Below are 12,289 nucleotides of genomic sequence, written 5' to 3' on the forward strand. Positions count from 1 at the left end.
ACCTAGTGCTCCAGTGCCTCCGACAACCCCTCCGACACCTGCAGAGGAGAAAAGAAGCCAGGGCGTCAGAGGTCCTGCAGTTGGATCAGCCCACAGAGGACCCACCTAGCCCAGCATCCTGTTCTCACAGTAGCCACCAAATGCCACAAACACAAAAAGCCTTATCCTTTCCTGTGGTTTCCAGCAAATGGCATTCAGAAGCATCAGTGCTTCTGACCATGGAGGCAAAGCATAGCCATCCCGGCTAGCAGCCAACGATAGCCCTCTTCTCCCTGAATTTATCCAATCCTCTTTTAAAGCCATCTAGGCTTGTCACCATAACGGCCTCCTGTGGGAACTGTGGGTTCCACAGTTTAACTAGGTGTTGCGTGAATCACAGAATTCGAAGGGACCCCGAGGGTCATCCAGTCCAACCCCCTGCAAATGCTGGAATAAGAAGCTCTTCCTTTTAGCTGTCGCAAAACTTCCAACATTCAGCTTCACCTGATGTCCACAAGTTGCAATGTTATAAGAGAGGGGGGGGGGAAACTTTCCCCTATCCACTTTCTTGAGGTTGTGCATCAGTTTATAAAGTTCTATCTTGCTTTACTTTCCTCTAAACCAAAAATCCCCAGAGGCTGCAACCACTCCTCACAGGGGAGACATTCTACCCCCTTGCTCTTTTCCAAACCTTTTCAATCTCCCACCAGCCCCGGAAGCATGGGCATAGCTAGGGGGGAGGGAGAAGCAGCTGCCTCCTTAAATCAATAAAAATCAATAAAACACATAGCAAACTGAGGTTCTGCCCTCCCCGACCAACAAAAGGCCTGTCACGTCCCCTAACAAAAATCCTGGCTATGCCCAGTGGCCGATCATGATGTGGTCAACATCTGGAGGGCCACAAATTCCCCCATCCCTGGTACAGAACCTGGGGAGAGGAGTACACAAGTAAGCCCACTGGGCTGCCTCTTCCTCCTCCTCTCCCCATTTAGTAGCCACAACAAGAGAGGAGAGACCATGTCAGTCACAAAGAGCATTAGGGGAAGTGGAGATGGCCACTTACCTGGTTTGGGGGGCTTTGCTCCTGCTCCAAATCCTGGGGAGAAAGGGAGGCATCGGGTACAGTTAGATGAGCGCCAATGTCAGGAGAAGTGTCCCCAAAAGCAACAGTGGGCAGAGCAAAGGATTGGGACACTTACCATCGTATGGTAGGCTGCACCCGAGCCCCATGACAGTCAGAAATTCTCATACCCACAAAAACACACACTACTTTCACAGTCATCCAAGCAAGCAAGAGGCAACATCTCAGGTCAAGAACCCATCCCTGCCAGGAAATACCACTCCAGGCAGGTGCAGGGCAGATGAGGGTCTCAGGGGCCACATAGAGGGCTGCATCCAGGCCTGAAATTCCCTGTCCTCACACTTCCCTAATGTTAACTAGATTGGTGGACATAAAGAGAGACAGGGCCTTCATGGTGACTGGCCCCATTCTGTGGAATTCCCTCCCCAGAAAGGCAAACATGGGTGCTACCCTGAAGACTTTAAAATGGACTTTGAAGACTCCCCACTCACATTTCCCAACTGTCTGATGCTAAGCTCCAAAGTATATCATGGGCAGTCAACGTGACACCCTATAGATGCTATTTCCAGCAGCTGGTATTCAGAAGCATTGCTGCCTCCAAGTATGTAGGCAGAGCATAGCCATCTTGGCTAGTAGCCGTCAATAGCTTTATTGTCCTCCATGAATTTGTCTAACCCTCTTTTAAAGCTGTCTAAGTTGGTGGCCATCCCTGCCTCTTGTGGGAGGGAGTTTCAAAGTTTAACTATGCAATGCATGAAGAATCATGGAGTTGGAAAGGGACCCTGAGGACCATCTAGTCCAACCCGCTGCAATGCAGGAATATGCAGCCATCCCTTATAGGGATCGAACCTTCAACCTTGGCATCATCAGCACCATGCTCTGACCAACTAAGCTATCCAGTAGTCCTTCCTTTTGCAGGTTCTGAATCTTCCCTTGTTCTCCTTCATTAGATGTCCAGGAGGGCCAGCGTTTTGAGAGACGGAGGAAAGCTTTCCTCTACCCGCTTTCTCCATGCCATGCACAATTTTACAAGTTCCTCTTGCTTGCCTTAGTCTAAACTAAAAAGCCCCAAATGCGGCAACCTTTCCCCGTGGGGGATTTGCTGCACCTCCTCGATTGTTTGGGTTTCCCTTTTCTGATCCTTGGTTCAGTTTAGGTTCAATGCAGCTGTCCTGAGAAGTAGCCACTGATCCATGGGTGAAACAGGGGAAAGGACCACCACCTAAGTTCCCTGCCCCATGCATTGTCTTCTAAACCATTCGGTCGCTCAAGCACAGGAGGCAGAGAGCATCCTTTCCCTCCTCCAGGGACTCACCTGCCCCACCAAGTCCTCCTAGTCCTCCTACGCCAGCAGCTCCTGTAGGGATCAAGACAGTTGTCTCAGGAGACCCAGGAGGGGCCCTCAAACAGCGCCTAGCCATCGCAAACAGGCTTACGCAGCACCCATCACTGGTGCTGATGGGAACTGAAACTGTCTTCAGCACCAGCAAGAGTAGCTCAGGGGTGAGGATGGGAGTTGCAGTTCAGCTACAATCAGGGGGCCACAGGCCTCACCCGATGCAAATGGTGCTATCAATTGTAGCATTTACTGTTGTTGACTCACAGTTGATTGATTGATTGATTGATTGATTGATTGCATTTATAGCCCACCTTTTCGTCCAATGAGCTCAAGGCGGCATACATGGTTCCCCCCCCCCATTTAGTCCCCACAAATTACCCTATGAGGTACGCTAGGCTGAGAGGCAGTGACAGGCCCAAAGTCACCGAGGGAACTTCATGATGGTGTGGGAGACTCAAACCCTTGATTCCCAGGTCCTAACCCGACACTCTGACCACTATACAGCACCAGCTCTCATTGACTGATTATGCATTACTCTGAGATTGCTTTTTAAGACGATGCGATTCCCCCTGGGACGCTTAGGGAGAGGGCATCTCAGCAGGATCAGAAGTTAATCGGCCAAACAAATGGAAGAATGCATGCATGAATTCCACAGGGCAGTGCATTATCTTGCCCCATTATTCCTGTTTGTGACCCTTTTCTTGCAAGAAAGGGGCTTTGAGAAGGGTGGCTTATTGCAGGAAGGGGCAGAGAAATTCCACACACAAATAAAATCGGGTGGATTTGGTGACATCTGTAACACAAAGATAAACACAGCAGGTAGTAGCACCCCCTTACCTGGGTAGTAGCCTTGCCCGGGAACTCCAACGCCAGCACCTGGGACCCCTGGAAAAGAAAGGAGAGTTTGATTGGCTCATAGCTGGTGATGAAGGGAAACCCCATTTGTGCCCATCCAAGACAAAAGTATTGAGAGGCTTAGAAGACTCCCTTGGCCTCCATCTTTCCCCCGCTCCCATCTTCCTGCCACTCAGGAGCATTGCTGGGTATTAAAAGGGCTCAGGGCACAAGTCCAAGGGCAATCTGTCGAGGGTTCTTTAGCTATGATTCTTGCATCGCCGGGGGTTGGGCTAGATGGCCTTTGGGGTTCCCTTCCACCTCTACAATTCTGGGATTCTATGAACCAAATTCGCAAGTGTGATCTGCTAGTTTCCTGGATGGATAAAGAGGAATAATTAACGTGGCAAGTATCGTGTTAAGATCTGCGCTCTCTCTTTTGCACAACCCGCCCCCACCATCTCTGGCCTGTGTCATTAGCTGCTCCAGTCACTGACAGCACTTTGGCTTTCCGGGGTGGAATCCTGCTTTGCCTCTGACCCTCCGTGAGGATTGCGCAACCATCAAACAGCTCACCCTTTGTTTTCATGTTGCCTTCTTCCCCCCTCTCTCGCCCTCCCGTCCAGCCAATACGCCTTCCTTGCTGCTCCCCTCTTAAATAAACACTTGTGTTTAAGTTCAACATGTTTTGCCCTGGGAGTCGAACAACAGAGCTGACCTTTTCTCAACCGTCTGATTGAGGAAGGGCTCTCTCCAGGCCAAGGAGCTATTGGTGGGGCTGGTGGGAGCTGAAAGATGTTCAGCTGGAAGCAAAGCCCTGGGGAGGAGCTGAGTTGTCTCCCACATAGAGCTTCTTTCGAGATGGGGCTCAGCCCCAGAACCCGTTTGCAATGTCAGCCCCAGCCTGTGCCAAGCAGGCTCAGAAAGGGACAAGCAGAGCAGTGGAAGGGGATGGAGCAACCCTCCCCAAGGAAAGGCTGCAGCATTTGGGGGTTTTCATTGAGAGAAAATGTAAGAAGCAACCTGACAGAAGTTTATAAAAGCATGCATGTCCTTGTGGATGGATGAGTGTTAACGTATATAAAATTGGTTGACTTGAATATGTTATTATTGATTATGTATACCCAATGTATCAGCCGCCTGGGGGCTTTCACTCTTTGTGTTTGGTTGTTGGTAAAAAATAAAAAAAATAAAAGCAAGCATGTCATGGGGAAAGTGGATAAGGGAAAGATTCCCCCCACCTTTCTTGTGACACTGGACATCCAAGGAAGCTGGATGCTGGGAGATTCAGGGCAGGTAAAATAAAGCACTTTGCATGCAGCACATTGTTAAACTGCAGAACTCCCTGCCACAGGAAGCAGTGATGGCCACCGACTGGGCTTCAAATAAGTATTGCACAAATTCATGGGGGAAAGGGCCTATAGATGGCTGTTGGCCAGGATGGCTCTGCTCTGCCTCCACAGACGGAGGCAGAAATACTTCTCAATGCCCGTTGTGGGAAACTGCAGGAAGGAAGAGTGCGATGGTGCTCAAATGCTGCTTGTGGGTTTGCCGGAAGAGACACCCGGTTGTCCGCAGTGAGAACAAGATGCTGGACTTGCTGGGACTTTGGCCTGATCCAGCAGGTTCTTCTGAAGTAGAAACAAGAAAGAGGATTGCTCCTGAGCACAAGTAGAGTGCTTCTCTTTCTCTGCAACAAAGGGAGGGGACCTTTTGTCAGCCAGGGTCCAGGGCTTCAGCTAGGGACCTTGAAGGCAGCAGTGCTTCTGAATACCAGTTTTTGGAAGCCACAGGAGGGAACAGGGCTCTTGCGCTCAGGTCCTGCATATGGGTTTCCCACAGGTATCTGATTGGCCACTGTAAGAACAGGATGCTGGACTAGATGGGCAATGGGCTTGATCCAACAGACCTCATATATTTGCATTTCTTGAAAGGGCTTTTTAAAAAGCCAGTCTCCCAAGCTGAGTTTGTAGGTCATGGTTGGGGGAGATCTGTGGGGGTCTCCAGGTGTTTGGTGGATTCCCAGCTCTTACCATCAACCCCAAGGCCAGATGCCAGGAGCTGGAGTCAAGCACATCTGGATCCCCTCTCCAGATGTTGCCCATCTTTCCTGTAGGTGGGCCACATGGCGTGACATTGCTTTGCTTGTATACAGAAAGAAATGCAAACCACACAGTTGCACATCAATCTCTTCCCTCTAAAGCTTTGAACATTCTGTTAACAAGAGAGAAGGCTTTTCCTTTAACTTTTTTTTTCATAAAAAAGAGAGAGTCAATCTAATGCAGATCTGGCGGTAGTTGTGAAAGAATGGCAACACCCAAACATATCTGTTCTCTGGATAAGTTGTGAAGGTAGCAAAGAAAACTGGAATTTTCTGCCCATGTGCTCTTTGCCTCAAGCAGGCATCTCCCCCTTTCCTGCCCCACCCCCAATGACAATGATTTATTATGGGATGGCCACTAGGAAATCTGGAGAGTGCCCTTGCCAAGTAGCGGGAGCAGCAGCAGCTGGCAGAGTGAGGAATTAGACCAACCTCCCCTAGCCTGGGGCCCTCTAGATGACTTGGACTACATAATACCCATTCCTACACTTTGGAACTCCCTGCCTCTTGATACCAAGCATGTACCATTTTCTTTTCTTTTTTAATAATATTTTTTATTGGTTTTTACAAGAACAAATTCAAAATAATAAAAAGGGTGGGGAAAACTTTCAGCATATCCCTATATGAGATTCTCTGAATCTTGTGGCTTCCCCCCTGTCCCCTGCATGGGTCCTTAAAATACTTTTTTATAAAACTACACATTACATTCTCCAAAAATTTTATCTTTCTAAATTATCCATCTCTGTTGTTTCTTTACAAGTTATTTTTAAAGTCCAGCTAACGTTTGAATTTGTTTACAATGGTCTCCTAAGTAAATGAATTTTCCCCATTCTTTTTTAAAGTCAGTATCTTCTTGATTCCTGAGTCTCCCGGTCTGTTTTGTCATTTCAGCATAGTTCGGCAGTTTGGCTTGCCATTCTTCCCTAGACAGGACTATTGAACGTTCTTTCCATCTTTGGGCTAGTAGCATCCTTGCAGCCGTTGCCGCATACATAAACAGTCCCGGTACCTTTTTCGGTGCCTCCTAACAACATTTTTGTTTAGACAAGCCCACTCAGATGTTTATTTTCCTCTGCTTCCAGTACTTAATCTGCTATTGTTATTTTAACTTTCAGAAAGTCTTAACTTTTGTTGTTAATTCTGCTTACGGATAAGTTTTATCTTTTTGTAAACCTCTTTGAGAGGGTTTTTTTTTGGGGGGTGGGGTTGCAATCATGCAGTGTGTAAATCTTAATAGATAGATAGATAGATAAATCTCCCATCAGCCCCAGTCAGTGTGGTCATGTGATAATTCAGCTGATGGGAACACAGCTCCCTGTTGATGAGGTTGGAAGATGTTTCAGTCCAAAACATCTGGAGGGGCCTCAGATGCATAGAATCATAGAATACAGTTCTATGAGTTGGAGGGGTACCCAAGGGCCATCTAGTCCAACCCCCTGGAATGCAGGAATTGCAGCTCAAGAATCTCTGACAGGTGGCCCTCTAAACTCTTGTTGAAAAGCCTCCAATAAAGTCCACTACCTCCCAAGGGAGTTTGTTCCATTGTCAAACAAAGGCCAAGTTGGGCTGTGAAGAGGTTTAATTTTTTAGGGGGTGCGGGGAAAAAGGACTCTCTTTCACACACACCCTCAGCATCCCCCTAATTAGCTAATTAACACTGGGGCCTAATTAACAGTGCGACTCAGAGGAGCGGAGGAGCCATGCCCAATCTTGCACCCACCACCTCCCGCCTTTGAGCTTGGAGCGTATTCTCATAAGCTCCGTAAAAATTACAGAGTGTCTCACAGAATTTCCATAACACTTCCGCCTCCCCCCCAAAAAAGCAGAGTTGCATGCTTTATTGCAGCAATTTCACACAACAACCATGAAAGATAGGCTACAATACTCGGGAGCATGCAAAGAAGGCTTGAGACTGAGGAATAAGTAGTGCCGCCTAGGGAGGTGATGGTGAAGGTGATTCAGTTGGAAGGGACCTCCAAGAGTCATCTAGTCCAACCCTCTGCAATGCAGGAATCACAGCTCAGGAAATTAATAATAATAATAATATTTTATTTATACCCTGCCCTCCTCAGCCAGGGCCAGGCTCAGGGCGGCTAACACCAAATATAAATTACAATAAAATATAATAGAAACAACAACAACAAACAAACAAGCAGTTAATTAAAATACGGCTTAAAATGCAGCCTCATTTTAGTAGTAGCCCATAAATCAAGATCATAAAGGGAGGAAACGTCAGATATTCATCCGAGCCAGCTATCCATGCTGGTCCTACATGGGCCAGCAAAAAAAGCCAAGGGAAAATTTATATACCAAATCCCATATAAGGAGTGAATCTAAGCCGAAGGCCAGGCGGAACAGGTCCATCTTGCAGGCCCTGCAGAAAGATGTCAAATCCCACAGGGACCTAGCCTCTTGTGACAGAGCATTCCACCACATCGGGGCCTGTGCTGAAAAGGCCCTGTCACTAGTTGAAACCAATCTAACCTCCTTGAGGCTTGGGACCTCCAAAGTGTTGTTATTTATGGACCTTAAGGTCCTCTGCGGGGCATACCAGGAGAGGTGGTCCCGTAGGTATGAGGGTCCTAGGCCAAATCCCGACAGGTGGCCATCCAACCTCTGCTTCGAAACCTCCAAGGAAGGAGTGTCCACCACCTTCCAATAGGGTCCAGACCAGCTCTTACCGCCAGAAATTCTTCCTGGTGTTTAGTCAGAATCTCTCATTTGAACCCATCTCCTTTTCCTAAGATGCTGGATTAGATGGGCCTTCAGCCTGATCCAGCAGGATCTCCCTAGGTTCTTTAGGAACTCCTTCCAAAAGGAGGCAGCGAGGGCCACCAGTTTGGATGGATTCCAAAGAGGACTGGACATCTATTGAAGTCACAATGTCTATGTCCTTCCTCCACAGTTGGAGGCAGTGATGCTGGGAATCACAAGTGGCGAATCCTGCTTCTGTGTTTCCCAGTGGTGCATCTGGCCATCTACTGGGAGAACGCGAGGCTGCAACTCGACGACCCAGTGGCCTGATCCAGCAGCCTCTTCTCATGTTCAATTAGGCGCTACCGCCTGAACATCTGCTCTGTCCGTGTTGGAGAGAGCAGTGAAAAAACATCTGGAAACCAGCATAAGAAACAGACCTTCAGTCTCTAGATCAGCAAAACTCTCTAGGTTAGTTCCCCCCCCCCCCCACTATTCCCACCCCAACACACACCGATGCCTCTTCTAACCACCTTCCCTCCCCCGTTCTCCAGAGCAGGTTTAGAACTGGTTTAAAGTTCCGGCATTCTAGGTTAATTGGCTGCTGGACAGCAGCCCAAAGTGAAGTCAACACAAGCCAGAATCCCCAAGACATGCAAGCCAGGGTCAACTGGGAAACAGGCAAGAGAATTCGCCAAAACGGATGGAGGGAAGGAGGGTGGGAAGAGGAGGGTGATGAAATAAACAGAGACCCGAGGAGGAGCGTGGCTGCCGGCGAGGGGGGATGGTGTTGAGGGAGGAGAAAGGAGCAGGAAGAGGCTCAGATGTATCCCCTTCTGCCTTTTTGGTGGGCCAATGTACTGTAGTATTGGACAAGGACTTGGGAAACTAGGGTTCAAATTCTGCCCCATCTCAGCTATGAAGGTCTCATGGAGGGCTGGCCACTGCCTCTCAGCCTCACCTACCTCACAGGGTTGTTGTGGGGATTAAATGAGGCAGGGGGACCATATCCGCCACCTAGAGCTCATTGGAGCAGTGGTCTAGCATGGGGAGGAGAGGATAGAGGCCCTGGGTGCAAAATTATTAGGTGGCACAAAATTTCAAAAGAAAAAATACTGGCACTTCCCAGCTTGCTGCTGTCCTCTTCCATGCTGTGATTCCCACCTCCCTGGATTCAGATAGCGCCTCTTTTAAAAGAAATGAGCCCTTGCACAGACTTGCCCAAAACAAACAAAGAAACAGGCAAGCGGAAAGTTGTGTTTGCTTTTCTGCCTGCCTCTGATCTTAAGGTTATCTACAACTCCCAAACTTGGTCCATTTCAGCCCCATGTGAGATTGCCAAGCCCCACCTAGAAAACTTCCTCTTGGCATCTGTGTTAATGGTCCATGGTTTAGGGGGTGCTCAGGGCATCGGCAACCTACGCTACACCACTGCCTTGGAGAAAAAAGGTGGTTCATAAACACAATGAATATGTAATAATACTGAGAATATGTCAGACTAGATAATCCCAGCCAATGTGGGACCTCTGCCCTGCCCATCAGTTTTGCCTACTCCGTGAGGAACACAGGCAGCAACCTTGTACAGAATCAGACCACTGATCCATCTAGCTTGGTACTGTTGACACTGACTGGCAATGGCTCTTCATAGGAGGAGACAGTCTCAGGTCTACCTACAGATGCCATTGGGGATGGAACCTGGGACCTTCTGCATTCAGAGCAGATGCTGCACTGCTGAGCGACGGTGCTTTCCCTAGAAGTAAAGTAAGACTCTAGTCCTCATGGTTCTAGACAAAGAGCCGATTTAAACAGGCATTTCCCAAATAGGAGCATAGAGAACTGCCTTTGACAAAGTCAGACCACTGGTCCATATAGCTCAGTTGGTAGAGCATGAGACTTAATCTCAGCGCCAAGGGTTCGAGCCCCACGTTGGGCGAAAGATTCCTGCCTTGCAGGGGGTTGGACTAGATGACCCTTGGGGATCCCTTCCAACTCTACAATTCTGATTCTATTATCTGGATCCGCAGTGTCTACACTGACAGTGTCTCCAGAGTTTCAGACAAGGGTCTCCCAGCTCTACCAGGAGACGCCACTCAGTATTGAACCTGGGACATTCTGTGTGCATAGCAGGTGCCCGACCGCCGGGCTGTGGCCATTCCTGAGGAAGATCAGCACAATCACCTGCTGCCCAGGAAACAATTAGTTGTGCCGCTTCCGCCTTGCCCAGCAGATGTTGCTGAGGCTTCAATCTGCCCAGGTATGTGGCTGGAGCAATCCTGGCCTTCCCTCGCAGCTGGCTTCGCTAGAGCTCTCTGTGTCTCCTTTGTAAGAAACAAATCAAATCAAAACAAAAACACAATCTTTTGTTTCCTTCCCAAAATTGTCAGTGGCTGCGGGCCAGCTCCCCTCTGCCTTTGCCTGTAATCAGAACATGCTTCTCTTTTTCTCTTTCTCTCCCCCCCCCCTCTGCCCCAGAAAATAGGCCTGCCATCAAACACAGCCCATTGGGTGCAGAATTCTGCCCCGGAAAACCTTTGACACCAGGAGCTATTTCTCCAGACCAGAGAAGATGAATCGGCAAAGAGAAGCTTGTCCAGTTCTGGGCACCACAGTTTAAGAAGGAGCCCAGGGGTCATCTAATCTCACCTCCTGCAATGTAGGAATCACAGCGAAAGATAACCTGGCAGATGGCCATCCAACCTCTGCTTAAAAACCTCCAAGGAAGGAGAGTCCAGCCACTTTCTAAGGCTGTCCACTCACCTATCGAACATTTCCTACTACCAGAAAATTCTTCCTAGCATTTAGCTGGAATCTGCACAGGCTGCTAGTTTGCTATCAGGGCAAGGTAGCAATGCATTGCTGCTGGTACAAATACCTGTTGAAAACTTGGGACCGCTTTCCTTGCAGGACCACCTGACTCCGTAATGTGCCCACTCAACTGCTTTGCTCTGCAGAACTGGCCCACTTACAGGTGCCACACAACCTCTGCACTTGTGAGAATCTGTTCTTTTAGCATGGCACCACCCAAACTTTGGAACTCCCTGCCTTTTGACATCAGGCAGGAGCCTCGGCTGCACTCTCTACAGTACCTGCTTAAAGATTTTGCTCAGGCAAACTTGCCCAGGCATGTATGTATGTACTTCAAATCTCTCTTTAGTCTGCCGTTAATTTTAATCATTTCCCAAATGTTTTCAATTACTGTTTTTTGATGGATGACTTCTCGTAAACCGTTTGGAGCCTTGATCAAGTGGCATATAGATTTTGTTTAACAAATAAAGCTCTGCCAAAGTGTTGCTCTTGAATTTCCAGGGAAAGGGGACGCAAGACAGGCCATCATTCATTCTCTCTCTCTCTCTCTCTCTCTCTCTCTCTCTCTCTCTCTCTCTCACCGCAGCTCTGCTGGGCTGTCAGTGAACATGTATAAAATGGAGTTGTTGCAACACACACACACACTCCTTGTGCAATGTGACTCAGGAATGGGCAGCCATGGAGAGCGATTCCAGGAAGTGAGGCGGCTGCACGCGGAGAGACTTGGCAAGCCAGAATCTGATGCCTCGCAGACGGACGACTCTCCGAGATTTATTTGTATTTATCACTCGGCTTATATCTCGCCGTCTCCTCAGTCTAAATGCATTGGGTTTTGCAACTGCCGAGCAAAAGGAGAGAGGCCTACAATGCCTTTCCCAAGGAGGGCGTGAAAAAGGCTAGGGATCATTAGGAGAGGAATTGAAAATAACATACCCCTCCAACATCTGTCCAGTGAAAATAGAGATGTCCTATTCCATTATTATTATTATTGTTGTTGTTGTTGTTGTTGTTGTTATTATTATTATTATTATTATTATTATTATTATTCCCCACCTATCTGATTGGGTTGTCCCAGCATACTGTATTTAAAAACATAATAAAGTATTATACATTGAACAAAAAGTCCCCATACAGCTGCTTTCTGATGTCTGCTAAAGGTTGTACAGTACAGTTACTTATCTCCTTGGCTCGGGGGTCGCATAACTCCATACCCTCCAACATTTTTTTGATAAAAATAGGGACATCCGAAGGAATGTCCTCGGGAAAAATGAGACATCAAATTAGAAACCGGGAGAGCTTCTGTAAAGCCGTGACTGTCCCTGGAAAATAGTGACACTTGGAGGGTCTGGTTTCAAATTGGATGGGGGACTGGGTGCTGAGATTCCTGCGTTGCTGAGTTGGACTAGATGACCCTAATTGTAAAATCCTATGATTTTTAAGTTGGTGAGCATGGCAG

The 12,289-nt window shown here is 48.1% G+C and overlaps 1 protein-coding gene across 10 annotated transcripts in view; it reads right to left on the reverse strand.

Moving 5' to 3' along the window:
* The window catches only part of ELN (elastin), a 57,564-nt gene that overhangs the window by 29,207 nt on the left and 16,068 nt on the right, over nucleotides 1–12,289 (reverse strand). For 5 of the 10 annotated variants that reach the window (XM_083714514.1, XM_083714513.1, XM_083714510.1 and 2 more), the window contains exons 2-5: nucleotides 3,237–3,284; nucleotides 2,376–2,417; nucleotides 1,043–1,075; nucleotides 3–38 (exon numbers count right to left, since the gene is read on the reverse strand). In XM_083714514.1, coding sequence (XP_083570640.1) covers nucleotides 3–38; nucleotides 1,043–1,075; nucleotides 2,376–2,417; nucleotides 3,237–3,284 — 159 coding nt within the window. Of the gene's footprint in view, nucleotides 1–2; nucleotides 39–1,040; nucleotides 1,076–2,375; nucleotides 2,418–3,236; nucleotides 3,285–12,289 lie in introns of all 10 variants that reach the window. The other 5 variants (XM_083714512.1, XM_083714517.1, XM_083714511.1 and 2 more) reach the window with 5 other exon arrangements.

Source organism: Podarcis gaigeae, assembly GCF_964106915.1.
Source record: "Podarcis gaigeae genome assembly, chromosome: 15".
Taxonomy (NCBI): Eukaryota; Metazoa; Chordata; class Lepidosauria; order Squamata; family Lacertidae; genus Podarcis; species Podarcis gaigeae.